Source organism: Phalaenopsis equestris, unplaced genomic scaffold (genome assembly GCF_001263595.1).
Source record: "Phalaenopsis equestris unplaced genomic scaffold, ASM126359v1 Scaffold000372, whole genome shotgun sequence".
Classification (NCBI taxonomy): Eukaryota; Viridiplantae; Streptophyta; class Magnoliopsida; order Asparagales; family Orchidaceae; genus Phalaenopsis; species Phalaenopsis equestris.
In genome coordinates this window covers 577,251-604,772 of record NW_018164814.1, presented here as the reverse complement: position 1 = coordinate 604,772, position 27,522 = coordinate 577,251, and the positions used below count along the sequence as shown (strand labels likewise).

The window sequence follows — 27,522 nt, the reverse complement described above, 5'->3', positions numbered from 1 at the left end:
GATATCACCTTGATAGTCTGATGCCGATGAGCTACCACCCATTTGGGATACGACGATTTGTCCTCAGCTCTTTGGCCCGAACGTGCTTTGACGTGTTGGGATATCCTGTCAAGATGATTTATGTTATTTTGTAGGCCACACGTGTCAATGAGTCGCTACCCATTCAAGATATGAGAGACTCACTTTCTGCTTGATGACTTATCACGAGCTTTGAAGTGTCGGGACTGTTCCCACGAGGAATAACCTTCCTTTGATTGCCTATACCACAGGTTCATGATAATCCAAGTGAAACTCCTTTTATCGAGAGTATTCTTGGGTACCCCCCTAAGATGTAATTAACCAAGTGAGATACGTCCCCTTGGGAGTGCTCTTGACCCCAGAACAGACAGCTACACCTGACTCTCTGGTTATGGGTAGTTTATGTAGGTATTCTTTCACGGATATTAGTTTAAAGTGTTTTCACCCGATCATGTTTGGGAGAACACTCTTAATCTATCCTTGCGATGTTTACCGCACGTAGGCTCTTCACGTTTTGTGTTTTCTCTTAGTTGTCGCTTTGTTGTGTCCCTTCTTATTTGGATTCTCTCCTCTTCGAATCACTGATCTGATTCGGGAGGGAGATTTATTCGAATAAGGGAAGTATACAACGATCGACAAGCTGGCGACTCCTTCTAAAATAAAAGAGAGAAAAACGAATGAAAACAGTGTCGTCAAACTTCTCGATCCCTGAAACCTTCACTTTGTTTCAGGTCATCGTTTTTCCTCAGATCCAAGCCGGGACTCTGATACCAATTGTTGTGAAAAACAGTGCGAGAAAACGAAAAAAACGGACTAAAAAAAATTTGCAAATCAGAACATAACACAAAGATTTACGTGGTTCTACGAATTGCCTACATCCACAGAGTTGCAAAAGATTTTATTTCTTCGAAAAATACACTCGTCGATCGTCTCGATGTTTCAGAAAATTTTTTTACTTTTTCTCTCTTCACCTTACTTAGCCAGGTGAAGAGGTGAAAAACAAAAGAAAAAGAGTCTCTTTCCTGCCAGAAAACCGAGGAAAGCAAGAAAGGCAAGCAGCTTTTCTTTTTTTTTTTTTCTTAAGCCTAACCAAGTGGAAGGATTAGGGGATTGCTTGAGAGGGGTTAAAAAGGCTTGGCTTGATGATTTATGACACACCAAAAGAGACTATTTAAATAAAATGAGAGAGGTGGGTGGGAGAGAGGTGGGTGAAACGCGATATGTGAGGCAGTTCAGTTACATGCTTCATATATTTAACAGATCAGAGAAAAAATTCAAATCAATTTTCAAGAGATTAATAATATTCAAGCTAAATTCATAGCCCTACACTAGCCTGAGCTCTCCAATGTCTTAATTCATAGAATATAAAAATAACACACAGACTTACCTCCTGAGGGCAAACTGTGATATTTACAGGTAGTAACCTACTTTATATATTTAAATAAAAATTACAAAAAGAGAGGGAGAAAGCTCTCCTATAAAGTATGGGATACACTTTTATGAGGGGTTTACATGATATTATTGTCTTTTATTATTTTTGGATCCCTCAACCCAGGATCCTTGGGTCAATAGACTAAACTAGAATCGGTCGACTATTTTACCTGAATATTGGGCGAACTTTGTCAGTCGGTTCTATGTTCAGTGACCAGTCGACTATAGGTCTGTCGGTTCTAAGTATAGTGACCGGTTGGCTCTAGGCCTGTCGGCCTATCTTTTGGTGTGCTCTGAGAGGAATGATTAGAGAGCGTAATGATGTTCATAGGATTATTTGCCTTTCGGCCGACCAAGATAGGTCTTCAGTCAACCGACTTTTGGATGACCAATTAGCTATGAGCTCTCCTAGGCGGTCAACTTCAAGATCATTAGCATTTAATATGGATCGTCATACTACTTGGAAATTCGTGCAGGCCATTTATGGGTTATTTTTCGCAATGAAACTTTTGCAATTAAAGTAGAACCAATAAATATAACTTTATGAGTCGTGTAAATAAAGCCCTATTGACATACAAGACATAAAACTTGTAATAATTATCATTATTGTATATAAACAAATAATCAATTGAAATTTGTATTTATACATATATACCACCCGGTTCCTATATGTACATATCTCGCACCTAAATTTTAGTTTTTACATTATACGACCTAAACCTTGAATATCATATAAAAACACCACCATTTTAACATTTAAAACATGAAAAAGACATTTTTATTCATAAGGTACTATATATGTAAAAATTGGAATTTAGTTGTTGGATATGTAAATACATAGGAATGAGTGGTATGCAGATAAATCTTTCTTATTTTTATCTTTCAAAAAATCAAGAAATAAACATTCATCTTAATATATACAAATTTTCTAACTTGATAATGAAACCATCAACAATCTAAAATGAGAATGAAGATACTTAGGTTTTAAATTTAAAATAACAAATTGATTCATTTTAACATATCACTCTTGAAATAGAAACTAGTAGATTTAAATTTTGACATAATTAATCGAGCAATAAGACATTCAGATCGACATTGAAAATCATCCAGAGTTCCGATTTCAATAAATTTATATTCAAACTGGTTGTAATGTCTAGACAAGATGAACTCAATGATATCAAAATTAGTCAAATCCAAGAACAATCAAATATGGATCAAATCATTGAATCATATTTGGAGGCTTTGAGTAGTTATCTGGAGTTTGATATGAACTCAACATTTGATGCAAATAGTCCAATCGACTGTATCGACTAGAGGAATCCAACAAGTCCAAAAATCACTTGATTATGATATCATTAAAACCCTCAAATCATGATAAAATCTCATATGATAAAAAAGGGATCAATATGAGTCGTTCGATTGGGTGTGTATGAGAGTTATTCATCAAATGACCAAAATGCCCGTCTCCTAAAACCTATAAAAACTCTATCTCTAACTTCACTTGAGAGAAGAGAAGTGAAGAAAAAAAGTCAAATTCCAGTATTGTTCTAGATTGAATACCCGACAATAACTTTCGGGTTCTGTAGTCGCCAACCACCATCGACCACCATTTGCCGACAACCACTGCACGTCGTCACGAACTTTGTTGTGTAATGATGTATCACTGAATATGATGCAATGAAGTATCATACAAAAGGTGCAACGAAGCATCCTAAATACAGTGCAACGAAGTATCTTGTAAACGGAGAAGTGAATAACATCGTATTGAAAATCGGCGATAACATCTAGCAACAAATACTTCCAACCACCATTGATCACCGCCCGTCGACAGCCATCAACCATTGCTGACAACCCCTTGCTCGCCAACGTCTGCAAACTGTGTGTATAATGATGTATCCCAGAATAAGGTGCAATGAAGTATTCTAAATACAGTGCAACAAAGTATCTTGTAAATGGTGAAGCGAATAACGTTGTGCTCAAAATACAACGGCTTTCTATAGACTTTTGAAGTGTTTAGTAAATTATGCACGGACACATTGTATTTGGTGCAACATTGTAACTCTTCCTTCTCAATTGTGTGACAAGTACGTATTTTTATAATTACACATTTATAGTGAAATACTTTGTGAGGGCAAGGTCTCGTGATTCTTTACCTTTCTAAGTTTTTTCCAAGTAAAAAATTTCGATGCCGTCTTCTATTACTTTTCAATCATCTGTCAATGTGTTAGATTTTCGTACAATCTCAAGACGTTAAATTATTTCTCTCCTATCGCAAATCTTCTGGCACATAACAATCATAAACAAAATGTTATTGAACCTGTAGCACATTAGTTATAAATAAAATGAAAATTCTATAAAAAAAATCATTCGCTAAACAAGGAATGGAACATGAACTTCATAGTTTATAAACTATTTAATCTATTTTTGAATTGAAATTGTATTCTATTTAAAATATAGACTGACGTCAAACCATTTCGTTATTGGTCGCATAATGCAGAGTAACATAGGATTATTTACATGCATACCAAGTATTTACATATTTAACATCTAAACTAACATATATTTGCTGCATTGTCTATAGATGAAATTGTGTATTTTAAACTTAGAAGTCGAAATATTGGTATTCTTTTACGTGATATACATATAAAAAAAAAAAAGTTTAGTTGTTACATATGTGAAACACATAGGAATCGGGTGGTATTTATGTAAATGCCACAATAACAAAATGCAATGCCGACAATGTAAAACTTACCATAGAAAGAAATTGACATATAATACGAATCATATCACGTCGAAATGGACGGCTGTGATAAGATAACTGCACCATGGGCCCATCCAGGTCCCTACAAACAGGACATAGCAGGGTGCTTGATGGAAGACAATTTATTGCAAAATACTTAGAATAAAAATTGTATATTGCAAATGCTTACAAAACAAAAATCGAACTTAAAAGATTTGAAGCAATATAAATACAAATACATTGCCCTGAATACAATTCAACAAACCAAAGAGTATATGGAACTAGCATACAGATCAACGAACCACATAGAAAAATCAGTAAGAGGGTATGGATGAGAATCTGTAACCTGGGGCACCTCTCCAAGCGTAATATGCCACTCTAGTCTCATAAAACCCTGCACCATAATTATATCAAGATTTCTAGTTAATCATGATGATAAATAATAATTATACCATGATTAAGGACATGCATTTTGTAAACCCTAATCATGAAGTATGGAGGAGAAAGCAAAGATGTATTTCTTTTCCTAAATTTAAGATCAATATTTAGGGCTGTTGTTGGGTTGCACATTCAAAATGCATGTATTTTAAGAAAGAAAAATAAAAGGGGATGTAAATAAATGTTCTAAGTTCTTGGAGCTGTATGGTTGCATGTAAAGAAAATACAATGCAATCAAACCTTTTTTTTTTTTTGGAAGATTTATATAACATATCACTCAATGCTTATCATCTTTTTACATATCTAACACCTAAACTTTAATTTTCACACACACACACACATGCACACGCACACGCACGCGCACGCGCACGCGCACACACATATATGGCCGAAGGGTATTATATGAGCCCACAGCTACCCTCAAGTGCCTAACTATTTGAAGAATGCCCCCACTACCAGCAAACTAGCCAGAGGGAGATTTGAACCCTTGACCAGAAGAAACTTACGATCTTCAAAGAGTCTACTCTACCAACAGATCGTGGCTGGTGGAGCGGTGTGTGTGTGTGTGTGTGTGTGTGTGTGTGTGTGTGTGTGTGTGTGTGTGTGTGTGTGTGTGTGTGTGTGTGTTACCTTAAATATGCTTGAAAAGGTGTCTTTCAATTTTTAAAAGTTAAATGGTTGGTACTTTTAACATGATATGAAAGATTTGGGAGCTATAATTGTAAAAAATGAAGTTTAGGTGTAACATATGTAAATACATAAGAATTGGGTGGTATGTATGTGAAAACACAAATACGCCAATGTAATTCAAAGTCATTAGAATTATAACTTCAATTGCTTTACTTAACATCAAGCACCAAAATAACTAAATAAAATAAAAATATAAACAAACCATTTACTTTAAACTCGCATTACTTGCAACCAAAACCTTAAAGATTAGGATGAACAATATAAGAAAAAAAGAACAGAAGGCACCCAGGGGCCAGGAGTTTAGGAATATATGGTTCTTTATGCAACTATGATGATGCAATGAAAATAAGAAATTAGGATTTACAAATCCAAGTCCAATTCATAATAAAAAAATCACACTCTGAAGGTGTAAATTCAAAATAGGTGAAAGTCAAACCAAAAAACGAAGATCTACAAACATATCACTCAATTCCCATGTATTTACACATCTAACACCTAAACTTCAATTTTTGTACAAATAAGCCACCATTCCTATGCATGAAAAGATGTATTTCACCTTTTTTTAACTTAAATAGTAGTATTTTTGATGTGAAATGAAAAATTTATGTGGTATAAACATAAAAAGTAAAATTTATGTGCTAGATATGTAAACATATAGGAATCAAATGGTATGCATGGAAATGCCCCACCCAAAAAATAATACAACAATCACTTACATTTGACAAAAATAACAAGAAACTTGAATCATGAAAGATCAAGCAAATTTTCATTTGTCACAATTACAAAACAAATCATGACAAATGGCCAAAATCGTGCATAGTAAAAATTGATATGTTGTAGGCTTACCAACTAAGATTTTCAAGCCACCGTGACTAAAAAATGATTATCAAGTCAGACTAATGAAGCCTTTTAGCCACTTAAACCACCTAATGATAGGTTATGTCCCCGATAATGTCCCGCTTACTGTATTATAGATTTTACATGTTCAACCTATCATACCTAAGTATCATCCAATAATTTTGATTAATAATTATCATTTTCACATCCATAAAAATTACATTTCAACATCAGATTCAAAAGCCCAAATGCAAGTTTTACATAATTTATTCATCATTTCTTCTATAAAATCCTTAATTCCTTATAAAATTAAAAAAAAATAATAATAAAAGCAAAATCATAAAAAACGGGCAATTGCATACCGACCACACAAAACTTGCAATTTACAAACCAACCACCCTCTTTCACTCTTTCATCCATTTTTCAAATCAATCTACCACTCTATTTCACCCATTTTTCAAATTCTCACTCAAATATCAAAATTCATAGTAAAACCTCAAACTATATTTTTCATTTTTATCAAATTCTCAATAATTTGATTGCGGCTAGTTCAAAAAAATCACATGGGTGGTTAATTTGTAAATATCAATGTTTCGGGTGGCCTGTATGTAATTATCCCTAAACAAAACCTAACAAATCCTCCCCTCCCCTCTCAGATTTCGTTTTCTTATTCTTAATTTATAGAGAAGATAAGCATGCAAAAGAATTAGGATCGAGCTCAATCTTGGTATACATAAGCTCAAGCACTATTAAACGAGTCAAACCAAGCTATAGAGTTGAAGAGGCTTGAGCAAGACTGAAAATTTAAAATACCTTATCAGTCCATTAGAACAATGATTTAAGCAAATAATATATTCTACAGTCACTCCCTTTGGACTCCAGTAATAAATGTAAAAATAGAAACCAATAAAATGGAAACAGAAAAGCTTAGTGTTCTTCCTATTAAATGTTTATTAATTCTATTCTTTACAATTTCTTCTGCAAAAATTCTAGTCATGCAGACAGTTTCATTTTTATTCCTTTCAAATTATCAAAATCTACCCGCTTGCAAGCATATTTGGAGGATGATGACCGAGTTGAAATAGAAATAATAAGGAAGATTTAAATACATACCACTCATTTCTTATGTGTTAACATATCTAACACCTAAACTTCAATTTTTAAATATATGCACCTTACCCACGCATGAAAATGTATATTTTACATTTTAAAAGTTAAAATAGAGGTTTTTTTTATTTGATATGAAAGATTTGGGTGGTATAAATGTAAAAAAGCAATGCTTAGGCGTTAGATATGTAAACAGATGGGAATTGAGTGGTATGTGTGTAAATGTCCCAAATAATAAAAACGTCAACTTCAAACAATAATAGCATCTGTCATAAGATGCATTTATTGCTTCCAACATCCGTAAAAAATCTACTTTTTCTTAAAGCATCCACATCGAAGTGACAGCTATTTATTAAATCGTTCTTATATTTTTCTCATTTTAGAATTATACCTTAAAAGATCCTTTCCTTCAGTAAAACACTCTCTTTCGAATATAGGGGGTGGTTTTAAATACCTACCACACAATTCTTACATATGTACATATCTAACACCAAAACTTCAAAATTTACATAAACGAGTAAAAGTCCAAAATAGTCCCTTGACTATTAAGGAGTGTCAAATTTAGTCGCAGAGTTTTTAAATGCTTCAATTTAGTCCCAACTATTAAAAGTTGTTCCAAATTAATCCTAAATCATATTTTCCGTTAAATTTAACGATGGTCTGTATAAATTGAAGAGTAAATATGTCTGTTCAAAATGTTAGCTAATTAAAGCCCTGGACTTCGCCTGACCCGGTTCTGGAATCTAAAGCATTATTAAGAAACCATAAACCTTACCCAGTCCACTCGTATGACTTCTTGATTCAATTTCACCTTCGATGGCAACTCAAGATGCTTACTCTTTTAAAGAACATCATGATAAATTTACAACTAAGAAAAATATAGTATTATTTATGTCCAATATTTATTCAATCATATCTTCTTTCTTTTTGTATTTTTTAGATGTGAAAAGATTTGTGGATAGTTCAAAGGTTGTTTATTTAATACCATGATTTAGAAATATAAACTTTGTAATTCATTGCTCCTCATTTTCAATTTCATACATACTTAAAATATGTCAGACCGTAGCGATTGCTCGCACTCAAACAGATTGGCATGCATCAAGAGACGATTTAGGATTAATTTGAAGCAATTTTTAATAGTCTGAGACTAATTTGAAGTATTCTAAAACTATTTGAACTAAACTGAACACTTGATAATAGTAAGGGGGCAATTTTGGGCTTCTACTCTTCACATAACAATAAAATTCTTTAACATTACATCAGAAATATCACTATTAGTGGCATTCTTAAAGTGAAATACACATTTTCATGTAAAGATTTTTATGTGATTATGACACAAAAATATTATATACATAAATATCAAACTTTAGGTTTAGATATGCAAATACATCTAAAAAAATGTGTGATATGTATGTAAATTTCTCTTTAATTTATAGAGCTCCAAAGTCTTTTACTGCTGTACAGATTAGATAATTAAAATCGAAGGATTTTGAAAAATACCAGGTAGGAAAGAAAGTATGCCGAGTGCAAGAAGACCAAAAGCTTGAGAGTTATCGCCCTCCATGTGGCCTGCAAACATGAAGAATGAGAGCGAGAGAAGAACCGAACCTAAAGCAAGAAGAAAAAGTGCCAGGGCAATAGACTTCCAAGGAATTCTGTCAAATGCCCTAGGATTGTAGCTAAATCGAGGATCTTCTCGCCCTCCAATTCCATTATCATCATCAGTCTCTTCTCCGGTAAGGGGAGAGTATCGAATATTACGCCTCGCTGACATAACAAGTGGCTAATCAAGAAAATCAACAGGTAGGTGTCAGTTCCTGCCAAATAGCATAAGAAAATTTGTGCAGTTATTGTAAATAAAAAAACAGATGTGCCCGGCGTAACTAACAAAGAAAAAATTGAAGAATATGTTGGACTAAAATATAAAACAAAAAACAAGCGCAATGACATAATGTCAATAACCCTCAGAAGGGATCAGCAATATAAAACTGGGGATCAAAGAAGATTTAACACAGAAAAAAAACTTCAAAAAATAATAATAAAAACAAAACTTTGCACAAAAAATAGTAGATAGCTATATGCCTACAAAGAAAAAAAAAGGAATGAAAAGAAATATTTTAGTGGATGGCTAGATGCATAGAAAGAAAAGCTGGAATGAAGAGGCCATACAAAGAATTAGCACCTTTGCCTGCCAGATTAAAGGGAAGTTCACAATATCTCAAACTCCTTTTCACAAGGATCGCTATATGTCCCATGGGAAACAAATATTATAAACCAAACTTTTGATAGTCTTTGAATAATGACACCTTAAATATTTAAATTGACAATGAAATAAAATATACAGACTTCCCCATGAGAAAAAATACAACAATAATGACTGAAAGTGATTAAAACATACACACAAGGAACAGCGTTGTTGTGTTGTCCAAGAAATCACCATCAGTTTATTCGAGTGTCTAGCCCAATGGTGATTACCAGCAAAGCTCCAAGATTGTTTGCCTTCACCTTAGGACATTATATTTCGCAATGCACTCGAACGAGGAAGTTGGGGACTACCATATAAGCATATTTAGGAAGGCCCACTAATGCTCGTGGACTAAACAAATCATACAAGAAGCTACCAGAACCTCGAAGGCCTACTTATTGATGGTTGATGGGCAATCAAGAAGTTCTAGATTGAGCTTATTGAAAGACAATTTTTTCGGTCAAAATTTCTTATTGTTTTATTCAGCTTTAATTGATTGCTGCTTTTTTATTTTGATTCAAATTCACATAAATTCTGATATGCAGAAAAAAAAAGAAATCAAATTATAGAATTGATTGTTGCTATTTGAATTTAAATTTCTTTTGTGAAAATCATGTTCATTGCATCATTTTAGTTGTACTAAGAACCCTTAACCCTTGCGAACCCTGCATCATATAAAGCTTCGGTTAGATCATGACACCTTCCAATAAACCTACTTTATACCACCTTGAGATAGGTTAGACCAAAGCGCTCATTAGGGAAAATTTTCTATAAAACAATTTTTGTCTATTATGGGGACCGCAATGAAGAAGCTGCACTATGGAGAAGTCATTGAATTCCCCTTTGCTAATAAAATCCTAATCCTAGTCAAAAACTCTCAAATCTACTCAAAAACCTTAATATAAGTTATTCTAGTGCCTCCTACACTCCTTTGCCAACTATATCTTAATCAGTAGTAGAATCGCTTGGATATTACTTAAACAGCCTAACTATCCCTTAATTACTCTTCGTCTAAAGAAAACGACTGAAGAAGAAAAACTTAGGTTGTAATAGGTGTTTTCGTTCTTTTTGTTTTGTTTTTATTTTTTAAAGGATTCATCAGTTTATCTATCGTCGTATACTTTCCTTTACCGACTAAATCTTTCTTCTGGATCATGTGAATGACCAGAAAAAGGAGGAAGCAAAAAAGACGGATATACGACAAAATTGACTAAGAGAAAGATTGTGGAGAGCTTATGCATGATAAACCCCACAATGATAGGTCAAGTATGTCCGCCAAAACAAAATCAGACAGAAACACCTTGGACCAGTATCCGCGAAAGAATACCGGCATAGACTACCCACAACCAAAGATTCAAGTATGTTTGTCTGATCTGGTGCCTAAAGTACTCCCAATGGGACGTATCTCACTTAATTAATTACATCTTGGGGGTTGCTCAAAAATACTCTTTATCTGGTGAATTTTGCGTACATTAGTAGTGACCTAGCACAAGACTATCAAAGGATGGTTATCTCGCAGAAGGATGCTCCGATGCTTTCAAAACTCCCGCTAAGTCACTATAACCGGAGACTTATCCCCATGCACTTAAATGTTGGTTATGATTCTTTTCGTTAGATGGTCTGCTAGGTTATGTCTAGGAGGCTAGGTAGTCATTTGATGTCTGGTTATTGCTCTATGTTGGTTTGATTGCCCTAGCCATACATCTTTCTTGCTTTAAGCTCTTGTTGTGCTTGTGTGCTTAATATGCATGAAAGTGTATTAGGGCGTTATTCTCCAGGGAACTGTGTCGTGGGGGCAGCGGCCCGTAAGGATGGGCGTGCCGTGAAGATAGCTGCCCGACAAATGGGTGTGTTATGCAGACATTGACCCGAGGGGATGGGTATGTCGTGAAGGCAGCAACCCACAAGGATGGGCGTGCCTAGGAGACAGCGGTTCGCAAGAATAGGAGTGTTGTAGAGGCAACGACCCGACCAATGAGTATGGCATAGAGGCAGTGGTCTGAAAGGGTGATCGTGTCATGGAGGCAGCGGCCTGAAAATGGTGATCGTGTCGTTGAGGCAGTTGCCCGCAGGGATGGGAGTGTTGTAGGGTCAACAACCCGAAAGATTGGTGTGTCGTGGAAGCAAGGACCCGCAATGGTGGGTGTGTTATGGGGTAGCAGCCTACAAGGATGGAGTGTAGTGGAGGCAGCGGCCCGCAAGGATGCATGTAGTGGAGGCAGCGGCCCGCAAGGGTGGGCGTGCCATGGAGGCTGCGACCCGATGAGGGGTGTGTCGTGGAGGCAGTGGCCCGAGGAGGGGTCAGAGTATCGTAGAAGCGGCAACCCGACGAATGAGTGTTTTGTGAAGGCAGTGAATAGAAAGGTTGGGCATGCCAAGAAGTCATCGGTCATACAGATGAGTGTGTCATAGAGACAATGACACGAAAATGTGGGCGTGTTGTAGAGACAGATGCCCTAAAGATGGATGTGTCGTGGAGGTAGTGACCCAAAAAAGGGGGCGGGTCGTGAAGCCAGAGATCCGAAAGAAAAGTGTGTAGTGGAAGCAGTGACCCGAAGAAGTGAGTGTGTTGTGGAAGCAAAGACCTAAAATATGGACGTGTTGTGGAGTCAATAACCAAAAATGGGTGATGATCCTCACTGAGGGGAATCATACCGATGGAGCAAGTGTATGAATGACACTGAAAATGCAACTAAATCATGCGATAATGACCATACAAAATGTCATGCAAGATATATAACACAAGAGGTATTGTGATCAGTGGAGCGTCACGTGGAAGAATTACACCTTACCCATGAACAACCAAACAAGCATGCAAATGAAAATCACATCTAGGGTATAGTGCATCATGCAAGCAAGGAATCAGACACTAATGCATATGCAAAACATACTCTATGCAAATGATCGGTCGACCGTTTCTGGACGGTCGATCGGGGCAAAAATGATGCCAACCGAGCCGGGGAGGCTGGTCTATTCAGAAAGTGATACCGACTGAGACGGATGGACGATCGAGGCAAAAGTGATGTCGAAAGGGTTGGGGCGGCCGATCGAGATAAATGTGGAGTCAACAGGGTCGGGGTGACCGGTCAAGACAAAAAATGATGTCGACCGGACCAAGGCGACCGGACGAGGCATAAGTGATGTCAACTGAGTCGGGGCGGCCGGTCGAGGCATAAGTGATGTCAACCGAGTCGGGGCAGTCGGTCGAAGCAAAAATGATGCCTACCAGACAGGGGCGGCTCGATCGAGGTAGAAGTAATGCTGACATAACCGGAGTGATGGATCAAGACAGAAGTGATGTTGGCCGGGCCAGGGCGGTCGGTCGAGGCAAAAATGATGAGGATCAGGCCAGGGGAGGCTGTCGAAGTAAGAGTGATGTTGACTGTGCGGGGGGGCCGATTGAGGCATAAGTGATGTCGATCAGGTCGAGGAGGCTGGTCAGACCCAAGTGGTCTTCCGACCGGGTCGGGGCAACCGTTTGGATCAAAGTGGTCGGTCGAGGCGACGTGCAAATGTAACATGCTTCAAGCAAGACACACAGACACAATTCAAAGCAAACGATCATACTTAATAACAAGTCATAATCATGTTAATGATCTCACATAGGCGTTTAAGGTTTAACACTAGGATGTGTGGCATAGCCGCCTCCTGCTTTGACGAAGTGTGTGGGGAGTTTCACCTCGGAATCTCCAAAAAAAAAACTTCACGATGTTGTAGAATTGGCTAGCTACAAAGTTTTTCCTTTTCACAGCTCTTTATGATTTTGCAGGTTAAGCTAGTTATAAATCTTTTCTCGCTTTGCAAAATTCAAACATCCCAACCCCTCCAATAGAGGTTGGGGAAGGTCAAAACAAAACAAAATTGGGATTCCAACCCCCTTAGATTTAGGTCTAGTGTTCACGTAGGGTTCACGAAGGGAGATCGCTCGGCTCCACATAAGATTTGGCCACGAACTGGATTCTTAACTTAGGGTTTCCTCTAGAAAATTAAGGGTCGACCCAAGGGAGTGGCCGACCGGTGTCGGCCAACCAACTCACCCCGCGTGGGCGACCGGACCCACAACGTCTATCCTAAACTAAACTAGGGCTGGCTGGGAAAGAAAAACGCAAAAGGTTTAAGGAGGTTATACCGTCACGTTGGCTGATCGAAGTCCGCCTAAAAGCAGGAGACAAGTCGTTCACGGCTCTTAATGCTGAAACTTTACAGAGTTCCGGCGAGGCTTCCGGCCAAAATGAAACGAAGGCTGGCAAAGTCGTCGGCGGCGGCTCAGGTCGTTGGCTGTAAGAGAGTGAGGAAGCGAGGTTGCCAGCAACCTGGGTTGCTTGCAGGTTTGCCTGCGCAAGGGAAGGAGGTCGGAGAGGGTCGCGGATAGCACGAGAGAGACAGTAAGCCTTTGTGCTGTTACAGCCAGGGAGGACCTTGGGGCCAACTGTCTGCCCAAAAGGAGGAGGCGCTGCGCTGTTTCCGGCGAGGGCAGCTCGCACCAAGAGGAAAGGACCGGCGTGCCCTAGGTTCCTCGTGCGAGGGAGATCCCGAAGGCCTCGGGTCGGACGCGAAAGGCAGCGAAGGCGGGGGGCGGCTAACCGGCTGGAGAGGCGTCTCCGGCGTGAGGAAGCTGCAAGAAGGCTCGGGATCGAGTCCTCCGGCCGGCCTTGCGAAGGAGTGGGAGAGACCAAAAATGCTAGCGTGAAAGCCCTCGAATAGGAGCTCCCGCACGGAGAAGAAGAGGCGGCGGTCTAACGTTCGCCGGCGAGGAGCGCCGGCAGGCGAGCTTCGCGTGAGAGAAGGCTATGGCCGGCGGTTTTCGCGAAATGGGGCTAGGGCACGCGGGCGTCGGGCGGCGTGCGGGCGTGCGGGCGTGCGGGCGTGCGTTTATAAAGGTTATTATTATTATTATTATATTTATCATTTAAAAGCCTCTGTTTATGTGTTAATGTCTCATACGCGAATTATAACAAAATGAGTGTTAACAAGCCTGCTCAATTCGTTTCGGCGTCTTAGATAATCTAAATAGTTTCTTCAATGGACTAGCCAATTGGAGTCGGTTTCGTCGCGAAGTGACAAATGAGATCTGTTGGCCAAATAAAAGTTGTACGACAAACAAAATATTGACCGATTTTCACCTAAGCGACGACCAAAATTTAACAGAACAATCCCGACTACGTGCCTCTCAACACGCATCGGATCATGTGAAATGGATGTCTCGCACTACGAGAATCAACACATGCATCAATCAAAGTATCATAATGCTCGAACGTGCATCCTATACTAGTGACATGAAAATTGATGCCAACAATAGCCATGGACAAAAATAAAACAATGGTCTTGTATGAGCTCTATCAAGTGAGATGTAGCTTTGACATGGCTAGTTTGGAAATCTCTACCTAGATTAAAAATGGAATATCGAGATTAATGCATTTAAAAATCACTAAAATAGTGTTAAAATGATTATTGAAAGGCCTAGCGAGATAAGGTGGTGGAACATGGAACAAGTTTTTTTTTTTTTTTTGTACCCTAGGTCAAAATATGTATTTAGTATTAATGTGAAAGTGTAAAGAAAGAGCAAGAAGTTGATCTAGAGCTTTCTTATCCTTTATTATTACATGTGTCTAGGTGTGTATTAGTATAAAATGCAAAAATTAAACATAATCGGGCCTAATTTTGGGTTTTCTAGAACAAACAAGCCGAACAATCATTGAATAGTTATATCCTTTAAAGTTCCAAGTATATATAAATGGCCAAGATCATGATGGCTAATTCTTATCTTGACTTTGTATTTTTGAAAAACCTCCTTAGATTAAAACCTCAAAGACTTTTCTTGTACTTACACATAACCAAACTTCTTTTTTTAAGGATTCACGAATGCCAAACTTTTTATCTCAACTCCCCTTATAGTTATAAGTTATACCCCTTTCTTTTTAGATAAAGTTGCATAGCCTCACCCTTTTGCCGCCACCATTCTCCTTATATTGATAGATACCAATTCACGTCCATTTTATTTAATGTTAACGAACAACCCATCAATTATAGAGAAACTCTATATGAAGCTTATAGAATTGCAATAGGAATTAATAACTATTATAGAAACATTATGCTCGGTATATTATATCGTTTTCTACTACTTAAAAAAATAGAAATTTCATGTAGCCCTCAACATATCACTGAGCTCCCCAATAAACTAACATTGATGCAAACAACTTCAATCCAAAGTTATTATTCCAACCATAACTAAGACATCCATGAAAAATCTATTGCAGCACGTTGATTCTAAAAAAAATTGAAGATGAAGAACCTATTATTGATGAAGAAGGCCACTGCATGGAGGTTGCACGTGAAACAATATTTGAACAGGAACATTAATCATTGTTAGAAATTGAGTGCAAAATAGAATCCAAATTTGAACCTAAGCTCGAGGATCTAAACTACAAATGAGTTTGCACACGAAACAATATTTGTACCTAAACAAGAACCATTATTTGAAATTTAGCTCAGAATATAGTCCACAAATGTACCTAAACTAGAACTTGAAGCTCAATTGAAAGTTCAGTTTGGTGTTGAACTTAATTTGGAACTAAAATCTGCATTTTAAATTAAGTTTAAAATTGAAGGTTTTATCATATCTAACCTTGAAGCAATGAAAGAAATTAAATTTAAACCTGAAGATGAGCTTGAATTGTCTCCAAATTTAACTCTTGATAAATCATACATAGGTTTGCAACATGACATGAAGTTACAAATACTGATTTTATTATTGAATCAAATTTATTTTAGTGTAAATGTAAAAAGGAATATAGTGGAGATGATTCTCCATAATTCTATAAACCCACTTGATATCATTAGCCAAGTGCTCTAATTCCACTTACTTTCAATAAAAAAAAATTCAAAATAATGAATGGATAGGATCGTTCATGATTCCATGTATGAATGTAACTGCCAAAAATTTTTTAAATTGATGTGAATATTCATGTTTATCATGAAGGGTTGCATCTTCTCGTGCTATATTTTTTGTGAAAGGAAGTATCATTTCATTTTAATAGTTATAATTAGGGTTGTCTAAAATTGACCCGACATGACAACACTACTCAAACACGAGTTAAAAAAACGAGATTAGGGTTCACCCGAATATTTTTCGGGTCGTGTCATGGTTTGAGAATTCAACCTGAGAAAGTTTTGGGTCAGGTTCGAGTTGAACCCGAAAACACGAAAATGACTTGATTATAACATAGGAATGTGATGGGACTATTCGGGCCACTTAAATTTAAGTTACGAGACTCGTGTGACCGTGGTGACCGTGTATCCATCTCCTCTTCGGTCTTTCTTCTTATGTGGTTCTGCTTTTAAGGTTATGAAATAGGATGATTGCACCATCAAGAGGTTGAGCCTCTCAACTTTTAAGAGATCTACAATCAATCCTCACATCTTAGTTCTCGCCTCACTGATGCAAATCCAGAGGAAATTATGAAGGAGGATTTGGAAACCCAGACAAATCAGGAAGGGCAATAAATCCTAATTTCAAATTCAAAATTCAAATTAAAGTTAGATCTCCGGAGTGGCTATCGCCAAATTCGGATACGACCAGGGGATGAATGGAAGACGGCCGTCAAGTCAAAATATGGGTTGTTCAAATGGTTAGTTATGCCTTTCGGATTAACGAACGCTCCCAGCACATTCATGCGGGTCATGACGCAAATCCTCAAGCCTTTTTTGGGGTAAATTTGTTGTAGTATACTTTAATGATATATTAATTTTCAGTTGAAGCGTGCATGAACATTTGAGCCACATCAAACGGGTACTGAAGGTCTTGAAGGCGGAACGACTCTTTATTAATAGGGAGAAGTGTTCGTTTATGAAGACAAGTGCTAAGTTCCTCGGTTTTATCATCTCAAACCGGGGAGTTGAGGCTGATCCCATAAAGGTGCATGCTGTCCAGACATGGCCAACACCTCGAAATTTCTCTGAAGTCAGAAACTTCCACGGTTTGGCCACCTTCTACCGATGATTTATTCGCAATTTCAGCACCATAATGGCCTCAATCACTGAGTGCTTGAAAGAAAAAATTTTATGTGGGGTGCTGCAGCAACAAAAGTCTTCAATGAAATTTTAAAAAAAAAAAAAATGGGACAAGCACTAAAATGGGACAAGCACTGGTACTCAAATTGCCAGATTTCTCTAAAATTTTCGAGGTGGCGTGTGATGCTTCGCATGTGGGAATCGGAGGTATTCTGAGTCAAGAAGGTCATCCCATTCCCACTCGAGGTGGCGTTAGTCAGTTTATGATATGGAATTTTATGCATTAATTCAAACATTGAAGCACTGGCGGCCTTATTTAATCCATAAGGAATTCATTCTTTATATTGATCACGACTCTTTGAAGCACTTAAATTTTCAAAGCAAAATGAATGCAAGACATGCACGTTGGATGTATTACCTACAACAATTTGAATTTCTTATTAAGCATAAGTCGGGGGCGGAGAACAAGGTGGCAGACGTTTTGAGCAGAAGACCTCATGTGTTAAATTTATCTACCCTCAATACTACATAATTCGTTAGTCTCAAAATCGAGTATGCCGATGACAAAGATTTCAGCAAGGTATGGTATGATCTCGAGCACAACCGGCCATCGGGTAATGACTACATGCTGCGGGAGGACTTCTTATTCTTCAAGTCCCGCCTCTGCATTCCGCGCGGGTCAATGCGAGAGTTTCTAATTTCCGAAATCCATGGTGGAGGTTTGGCGGGGCATTTCGGGTATGATAAAACCTATGCTATTGTGGCTGATCGTTTCTATTGGCCTCGACTAAGGAGAGATGTGAACACCGTGGTTGACCGGTGCCGAGTTTGCCAACTCAACAAGGGACCAAACAACAACCTGGACTCTACACACCACTTCCCATTCCGGACAAACCATGGCAATACATAAGTATGGATTTTGTTCTTGGGTTGCCCAAGACTCTTCGACAACACGACTCAATCATGGTGGTGGTAGATCGCTTCTCGAAGATGTCCCTTTTTATTCCATGTCACAAAACCTTTGATGCATCCAAAGTTGCAGCAATATTCATGAAAGAGGTTGTCCGTTTACATGGTGTCCCACCTCCATAGTGTCCGATAGAGATGTCAAATTTGTAAGCTATTTTTGGAAGACTCTGTGGGCAAAAATGGGAACCAAGTTGATGTTTTCAAGTGCATTTCACCCCCAAACTGACGTCAAACTGAAGTGACCAACATAAGTTTAGGGAACTTACTACGTTGTCTTGTTGCGGATCACGTTACCAGCTGGGATATGATACTTCCTTATGCAGAGTTTGCCTTCAATAACTTTGTTAATAGATCAACAGGTTGTGCTCCATTCGAGGTGGTTTATGGGTTTCGACCCAACACTCCACTAGATATGAACTCATTACCGTTGCCACCTAGGCCAAGTGAGGCTGCAGCGGATTTTTCTAGTTATATGCAAACTATTCACGAAGAATGCAAGCGGCGCCTTACGTTCCACACAAATTCCTATGCAACGTCAACAAACTCAAAACATAAGGATCGTCATTTTAACAATGGAGATCTGGTCCTTGTTCGGTTAAGGCCGGAACGTTTTCCTCTGAGGAGTTTTACCAAGCTTCATGCCCGCCGAGCAGACCCTTTTAAAGTAATCAAGAAATTAAGAACTAATTCCTATGTTATTGAGCTACCCTCCAACTTCAGCATTATCCCAGTGTTTAACATTGAAGACCTTACTGCATTCAAAGGAGATGACCGTGACTTTTTTGCACTACCAACTCGAAATGAATCATCGATCATGCGAATGCCAGAAAATACAATACCACGAGATGAGATTGCTGCCATTATAGACCATCAATTTGTTTCGACTCGTCGGGGAGGATATTTCAAGTTCTTAGTCCAATGAAAAAAATTGTGTAAATTCGGACTCTGTTTGGTTACAAACAAGCATTTGAGCTCCAACAGTTAAATCCACATCTTTTTGCTACTTACCGTCAACATAACTTGCCGGAGTCAAGTTCTTCAGGAGAGCCGACAATTGATGCAAATCCAGAGGAAATTATGGAGGAGGATTTGGAAACCCAGATAAATCAGGAATGACAATAAATCCTAATTTCAAATTCAAAATTCAAATTAAAGTTTCAAATGATGGAGGAGGAATTGCAAACCGAGACAAATCCGAATAAATCCTAATTAAAGTTTCAAATTCAAATTCAAAATTCAAAATTCAAATTTTGAATTTGAATTAAGAAGTTCAATTAAAGGCTCCCGTTTTAGAAGTTAATTAGAGTTTTTCTTTTTCATGATATGTTTTCCTTTATTTGCTTTCCTAAAAGTAATTTTATAGGTTATTATCTTCTCAGTTGGGATGAGAGGTTTGTAATATGTTTCTATTATTTAAATGGAGTAAGAAAAAAAAATGGGCAGTGACTATTGCTACTAATTCATGAGTTTTTTTGAATTTCGTTGGTGAGTTTCCAACAGTGCAGAGAGATTCTGCTTTACCCCTCTCTTGAGTCCAACGAGATATTGAACTTAAGGGAAGACATCACTCACATAAGCATGCGACTCACACACATGACTCATCTGCTCGGAGACATGTTTCAACTGAAGATAATGTCATTTTGTTGCAAACCAGCGCCTAGGCGCTGGTGGTGCGGCGCCTGCTTTCTACAATCGCAACACCTACTTTTTGTAACTACAACGTCTACTTTTCGGGCTCTCGGTTTTTCAGACACAAATTTGAGAATAGACCGGTGCATAGGCATTGGCAATCCAACACTAAGATGCTAGTGTCTTGACGCTTACTTTCTAGACTACGAGTATTTTGCTCAAAAAATCATGTTTCGGGTGCCCATGCGCTGATGGTCTAGCGTCTACTTTTCAGCCTCCTAGCGCCTACCTTCCAAGCACTCTATTTGCTGTATGATTTGAACCTGCTTCTTGCACCTAGGCATCCGATCCTGGCGCACAGGCCCCAAAATAGTACTTAGCTCTATATGTAATGTTTCAAGCTCCGTTCAATCTCCTACCCTGAATCCTGCAAACACAACAAAAAAGCTTCCAAAAAGCATAATATGATCATACAAAAAAAGTTGAGTTAATGTCACAAATAAGCAAGCCTTTTATGGTGATTAACTTGAATGTCATTCTGTTTTGTATTAATTTGTCGGGTTTGGGCTGAGACCATTTGGATGCCTTTTGTCTTATTGGTTTTAGCTCGAATAAATGCATCCGGTCGACTTTGTCCTTGGTTTTGGTTTGGACTGCTACGTCCAGTTTGATAATTGGGTCGTCTTGTCTTTTGCATGGGGGTAGGGGGGGGATGGTTGTAGGTGATAGCTGCCCATGTTGACCTGCAATACATGTTTTGACTGCATTTTAAATTCCAATTTCATTAAATTTTTATACAAAATTTCATTTCCATTCAATCAAATGCCAAAAAAAATTAAAACTTGTTTACTATACATAAAAAATTCATTAAATAAAGTAGATAAAACAATTAAAATATTTTATCCTAAAAAAATTATTTAATTTTAGAAAAAAAAATTTGCAAGAATAAAGTGTCCTAAATTAAAATATTATATATTATTTTATGAAAAATATCGCATTCTATCATTTAATTTATATAAAATTAAATTTAATTTTTATTAAAATTTATTTTATGAATTCGAACCTGAGCACGAATAATTATAAAAATACTCAATTTACATTATTTTACGAAAACAAAAAAAAATTGTCTTAAAAATCTTTTATCGTTTCAAAGGGAGCAGAAACGCCAAGGTAGGGCCTTGCAGAAAGGAGAAATGGAAGACTCTGGGATACCAGAAGAGAAGGGAATGGGAGCCTGCGAAGGTGATGTTGTGAAGGAAATGGAGGCAATGGATCTCAATTTGAGTTCAAAGTCGGCAAAAATTGTGGACCTGCTTAGGCGATTTCTCGGAGTTCAGCAGCGGAGGGCGAAGGCGTACGCTAGTTGGCACCGGTACTCCATTCTTTCTCAACTTGATTCTTTTCATATCTATCGTTTTCAGTTCTCTGAATTCACATCTATATTATCTATTTTTTGCTTCAGTGATCTCCGAGGTAGTAGTTTTGTTGGTTGTTGGAATACAGATTATTTGAATGTTGGATTTGGCTGAGTTTACCATTTCTTTTCTATCAACTAGGGTTTTAATTCATAAACCTAGATTTCTTTTTCATGATGTCATAGTGCAGCCTCACTCGACTTATTCTATTATTCAAATCGAGGTACTCTTCGTTTTGTTCAGTAGTATTGGTCTTCTGAATTTGAAGAAACAGTAGATAATAAACGCAGACCCTCTTTGAAAGCAGTGAAAAGCGTGCTTTTCTCTGCGCCTTTTGTAATGTTCTTATGGAGTCGAAAACGAGCCACTTGCATTCAATCAATTAGCATTGGCCAACTGTGGGTGTTTGGAAATTTGGTTTAAAAGTTAATTTCGAGGGGACAGAGTTTAAAAGCTATTGAAGCTAACTTTGATGATAATTTGCATAAGTTTCTGTTTGTATGCTGAAATTCAGAAACCATTTATTATTTGTTTGGTTAAATTGTTATTTATAGTTCTTTCAGCATAAAAAAATAAAATGGCTGTTTATTAGAATGTTGTAAGCTTGCTTTAGAGTTGAAGGTGCTGCCTGCCAAAAAATGAGTTTAAGTTACTTGGATGTAGTGAATCCCATAAAACCGGATTCACTAAATCCTAAATGGGTTAAATCCCGAAAACTGGTTGGCAATGAAATCTAATTATCCGGTAAATTCATTAACTGTTTGGGAAGTTCTGTCTACATCCATAAAAATCCCAATAGCTCTATCCCGTAAATCCTATAAATCTAACTATTTGCGGGATTTAGTAAATTTGGGATTACGGCCGAAATCCGCAAAGACCGGATTAATCAAATTTGTGGCTATATTTTGTCCAAAATGGTCATCTGACAAGTTTTAGCCTACACTCAGGTTAAATCCCACTCTAAATCCATTACCAGACAACCCCTAATTGTTCATAGTTAAATTTAAGCATTCACAAAACATCATTTAAACATGTGCTTGTAAATCTATAGGATACTGAAGGTTTAAAATTATGAAAATGGGTAACTGAGATGTTTTTCATTTGTGAGGCAAGGCATAAGCATGAAGGTGTTTTGAGGCATAAGCCTCGAATATAAAAAATTATGTCTATTAATAATATTGTATAAACAGTAAAGCGTGGCGTGAGAAATACATATAACACATTCAAAAATAATATGACAACATATTAACAAAACAAGAAAAATAATATAACATGTTAACAAAATAACAAGTATAAATTATGCAAAATATGAAGTAACTTGTTAGTATTTTAATACCAACTTATGAAAAAAGATGGATCCTTAAATTATCAAAGTAAGCTAAGATATCAAAATAAAATATTAAAACATCAAAAGATAACAATAAAAATAAATTCAACATAAATATTTTTCTCGTGCTCATTCTGCCCTCACCTAAGTAAGAATATATAACTTGTTATCAATTTTTGAAATTTAAATTTAAAAGTTCATATGACTCTATCACATAGTGAATTTTCGTTGGAATCATTAGTGCAATGACTTGTTTTTCACGTGCTTTATCCAGAGTAATATACATAGTTTCAAATTCCTCCTTACAATCTAAATTGTCTTACTTTTTTTTCTAATATATAATCATCAATAAATATATTAATTAAAATATTAATTATGTTGATAGTTAGAATTTCAACTACCTAATTTTTTATGGATATCTTTTTCATTTATTTCTTGATATTTAGTGTGAGTTGTGAGGGTTGATAGATGCGGTATATAAATTTTGATTTTTGTTTTATTAAAAAAAGGTGGATAACTACACAAATTTTAGGCTCTTTTTAAGGCGAGACGGACCTCGCCCTGGACAATAAAGCGTAAGCCTCATTGTGACTTTTTTAGAAAAAGTGTTGAGAGTGGCCTCAAGGTACACCTCTTATTGTGTAATTTTAAACTAGAAGAATACTAAGAAGAAGTGGCATTTCCAATAGGAACTTTTGCAATTTTCATATACATGTAAGCACATATATTACACAAAAGGCCCATTGAGCTAGACAATAGAAGGATTGACAAACAAATCAAGCACATTGATTGGCAAGCATTTGTCAATAGATGCTGGTTCTGTTGGAAACTAAGTGTTGCAAAGAAGTTTCAGCTTGAGCAAATGAACCCTAACTGTGCTGATCAATAGATTCAGAAAGTAATGAAGGCTACAGACTATTTTATGTTTGCTAAAGGTAGGGCATAGCCTTCCAATCCTGGGCCATGTATAATCGATATAATGGGATTATATATTTCTTTTGCATTTTTAATTCTCATTAGCTTCAAAAGACGGTTGATTTCGGCATATTTATGGTTTTATATAGACTTACATGACCAGTGATTGTTGACTGAAGTTGAAAAATTGTTTTCAATGTCTTGTTCTGTGAAGCTGTGATTTATTTTTTTCTTTAACAACTATGAGTTCTTTTGCAGGGGTTTTGCAGAATACATGGCTCATGGAGAAGAAATGGCTTATCAACAACTATGTGCCGAGATCACTACTGAGTTCAATGACTGTTCAAAGGAAGCAAGTAACTTCGTTACAAGTTTTCTCTCTCTAACTCCTCCCCCCCCCTCTCTCTCTCTCTCTCTCTCTTTCCACGCTCCCTTTTGTCAATCAAGCATATGGGTTAAAAGGTAAACATAGCAAATTGCAGGTCCTTGAAATGGAATCACTGTTTTTGATGCCTGAAACATCACGCAGCGACCTTGCTTGTCTTTTGAAGGAGGTACAAGTGCAAGAGAAGCAGAAATTACATTTGGTAAATTATTTTTGATTTTTTTTTCTTCCTGTTTTCATTACAAATACCTCATACAAATCATATTTTGGAGTTTAGGGGTTGTTTGGGATCAATTTTGAATTTTTGTTTTGCTTTCATTTTTATTACAAATACCTCCGCAGTGCTGTAAGAATACAGCATGGATGTATCAAGTTCCTGATTGTAGCATTTTCTGGTTACTCTTTCCACTTTACAAACTACAGGAAGCATTTAGAACAATCAAATAATAAGTGGACACTGCTAGCCTTTTATTTTTCTGTTATTTCCTTTAGATTTCACTGTTGTTTTATCAGTACATTTATGTCAATATTTCTTGATAATGTTTATGTAGTTTGAGCTTCTTGAGATTTTCTTTCATCGGGAAACGGGAAATGAACTTAAAAACTCCTATAAGAAGTTATTGTGATACTGGGCATCTTCTAATGCAGACCAAGTATGAGGTGCACAAATTCATGTAATATGCATGCAAAGTTTATAGTTTACAAACTTAAAATTTTAACAACTATCTTGTTCAGTCTCCACCAACCATGTTGGAGCTATATTATTACCTTCCCCCTTAGCATTTTGATAATTGCATGGAAAATTTATGGGTGGCTTTCCAAACGCAATTCATATGAATTCAACACTCTTTTGGTACAGACTGCAAAGATTCAGATTCTGAAGAAGGCCGGTCGGCCATCAGAGAGGCTGGTGAGCCATGAAAGCTGTCGCTCCGGCAACGAAACAAAGCATGAGTGCCGGCATGTACGGGAGATTACTGAAGCAGATGGAACTCTGGATGCTGAGGCTGACGCTGAGTATGAAAGGTCTCTCAAGGAAGCCATTAGAGGAGTCCAAGATGCAGTGACAAGCATCAATGAGCACCTGGAGGAGGTGAGGTATGAGATTGAGGAACTATGTCCAGGTAGCTTCTGTGGTACTGTAATCTAATTTGTCCCATCGTTTTGGAAAATAGCTCTACAAATTGGAGTGAAAGATCAAAATTTACTCATGGTTAGCCAATTTTATGGGATCGTGCTGCAGAATTCCTGTCTCTAAGTGGAGCTGTAGATTTAGTCAACAAATTCATACCTCGGAATATGTTTATATTTAGGGATATTTACATAAATAGCACCCAATTCCTATGCATTTACATATCTAACACCTAAACTTTGCTTTTTTTTTTACATTTATACCACCCAAATCATTCATATCACATAAAAAATATCATCATTTTATCTTTTAAAATGTGAAATACACCTTTTTATGCATAAAAAAGGTGGTAACTATGTAAAAAAATGGAGTTTAGGTGTTAGATGCATAAATAATTAAGACTTGAATGGTATTTATGTAAAGATGTATTTCATTTTACCCACTATTGAAGGTTTCGAGTGAATATTTTGGGTTGTTTGGGTGATAATAGCTAAGGTTATTTTTTCAATTAAGATGTATTTTATCTATAAAAGGAAATAAGATTTACATACATACCACTCAATTCTTACATATTTATATAGCTAATACCTAAACTTTACTTTTTTAGGTGCACTCCACTATCATTTTGTATGTAAAGATGCATTTCACTTTTTAAAAGTTAAAATGATGGTATTTTTGATGTGATATGAAAGATTGTGTGGTATAAATGTGAAAATTAAAATTGAAGTATTGAAAATGTAAATTGATAATAATTGAGTGGTAGGTATGTTAACGGTCTTAATATAAATATTCATTCTATCATAAATATTTATTTTATTTTAACATAATAATTGATATTTGATTTCTTACTAGGTTTTTATTATCATATTAATTTGTTTTAATCTAACTTGTTTTATTTAGTGCATGGCTCTTTTCCCATGGTTGGGTAAGGTTCTAGAGGAAGTGAAAGTCAATGTGCTTGAGTTAGCTTTTGATGAATGATATATGATGATATTTTTGATTGATAGGAAGCGATGATTGATGTGGAGTGATGCCATGTAAAATGTAGGAGGGAGATATCTTAAACTTTAGGTTCAAATTGTTTAGCTTTGAACGCTTGAAAAATATTTTAGTGTTGTTGTTTGTTGATAGATTCGCGTGACAGGACAGTGATATGTTGACATTCTATTGTTGTACAAAGATCTGACACATAGACAAATAAAATAAGACGGTGACAGAGAGGACATCAAGATTTTTGCGGGGAAAATTCAAAAGAGTAAAAATCACACGGTCTCGCTGAGTTGAAATGATTACACTATGTCGAGGTAGGTTATAAGATTTTACGGACCCTTGAATAGCAAAAAACAATATTACATAAGTGGGATTTATTAATGTGACTTCTGCTGGTGAGTGGTAGAATAAGTTGGGGAGGTTACAGTGACACGACAACTATGAAGGAAAACAGACAGGAGAAGTCATGTGCCAATAAATCTAATGCTAGCGTCGTTAGAACGACAACCCAATGAGAGTGGTACAGAGAAAACGAAAGTGGTGCAGCGACGGTGGCTAAACGATGGTGGTCTGGCGACATCCATAGTGGTGGCAAGACAATGATGGTTTGGACGCGACAGTGGCTAGATGGAGGTGGTATGGCGGCGAAGATAGTGGTGGTTTGAAGACTGTGGCGGCTAGGCCGCCTTAGTTCTACGGTGGCGCGACGCTATAGTTGTGGTCTGGTGGCAGTGGCCGGACAACAGTGGTCCAGTTAAGGTGGCGATAGTGGTGGTCGAGCATTAGTGCTTTGACGACGACGACAACTTGATAATAGTGATCCAATGGTGACGACATTGGTTGCCTGACAACGGTGGTTTGACGATGGCGGAAACCCAATGACGGTGGTCTGTTGGTGGTGGTGCTCAGGAATCATCAAGAGCTTGAAACTCCTTCAACTTTCTTCTCCAAGTCTAGGTCACCCCTTCATGAAGAGAGTAAGTAGGGTCTATTTATAGATTATGTGAGGGGCATCCTCCATAAATATTGCATGAATTCAAGCCACTTCATCGGATGGCCTATAAGGATCCTTTCAATCATATGATATTTTATAAGTATTTAAGTGCCTTGGTGATGTCACAATTAAGTGATCCGGGCTTGTTAGTTTGTTCTCGTTGACATAATCAATCTCATTCAAAATTTATCATATTTGGAGATCATTTAGTCTCCCAACATATATCTAAAAAATTTTTACTATGTTTAAA

The 27,522-nt window shown here is 37.0% G+C and overlaps 2 protein-coding genes across 3 annotated transcripts; one reads left to right on the top strand and one right to left on the bottom strand.

Annotated features, from left to right (window-relative positions):
• Positions 1-4,144: 4,144 nt before the first annotated feature.
• Positions 4,145-14,347, bottom strand: LOC110026441 (transmembrane protein 230). Of its 2 annotated transcripts, XM_020727374.1 has the most exons (4): positions 13,636-14,347; positions 8,762-9,078; positions 4,536-4,583; positions 4,145-4,292 (listed from the first exon to the last, which is right to left on the bottom strand). In XM_020727374.1, the coding sequence occupies exons 2-4, from the start codon at positions 9,033-9,035 to the stop codon at positions 4,231-4,233; spliced, it is 384 nt and encodes a 127-aa protein (XP_020583033.1). In that variant the 5' UTR covers positions 9,036-9,078; positions 13,636-14,347; the 3' UTR covers positions 4,145-4,230. The 2 variants fall into 2 exon arrangements, with proteins under 2 accessions (XP_020583033.1, XP_020583034.1); XM_020727375.1 differs by lacking the exon at positions 4,145-4,292 and having other exon boundaries at positions 4,318-4,583.
• Positions 14,348-21,276: 6,929 nt separating this feature from the next.
• On the top strand, positions 21,277-25,534 carry LOC110026456. The gene is made up of 4 exons (XM_020727396.1): positions 21,277-21,486; positions 24,030-24,123; positions 24,254-24,358; positions 25,016-25,534. The coding sequence occupies exons 1-4, from the start codon at positions 21,308-21,310 to the stop codon at positions 25,304-25,306; spliced, it is 669 nt and encodes a 222-aa protein (XP_020583055.1). The 5' UTR covers positions 21,277-21,307; the 3' UTR covers positions 25,307-25,534.
• The last annotated feature ends 1,988 nt before the right edge of the window (positions 25,535-27,522 follow it).

What these genes read in the sequence shown, in the direction of transcription:
- LOC110026441 (XM_020727374.1), bottom strand. Translation starts at nt 9,035, where the DNA reads ATGTCAGCGAGGCGTAATATTCGATACTCTCCCCTTACCGGAGAAGAG. An exon ending in CATACTTTCTTTCCTACCTG is followed by an intron (nt 4,584 to 8,761) that starts GTATTTTTCAAA and finishes ATTATGGTGCAG; the next exon opens with GGTTTTATGAGACTAGAGTG. An exon ending in CGCTTGGAGAGGTGCCCCAG is followed by an intron (nt 4,293 to 4,535) that starts GTTACAGATTCT and finishes TCCTGTTTGTAG; the next exon opens with GGACCTGGATGGGCCCATGG.
- LOC110026456 (XM_020727396.1), top strand. Translation starts at nt 21,308, where the DNA reads ATGGAAGACTCTGGGATACCAGAAGAGAAGGGAATGGGAGCCTGCGAA. An exon ending in GCGTACGCTAGTTGGCACCG is followed by an intron (nt 21,487 to 24,029) that starts GTACTCCATTCT and finishes GTTCTTTTGCAG; the next exon opens with GGGTTTTGCAGAATACATGG. An exon ending in AGAAGCAGAAATTACATTTG is followed by an intron (nt 24,359 to 25,015) that starts GTAAATTATTTT and finishes CTTTTGGTACAG; the next exon opens with ACTGCAAAGATTCAGATTCT.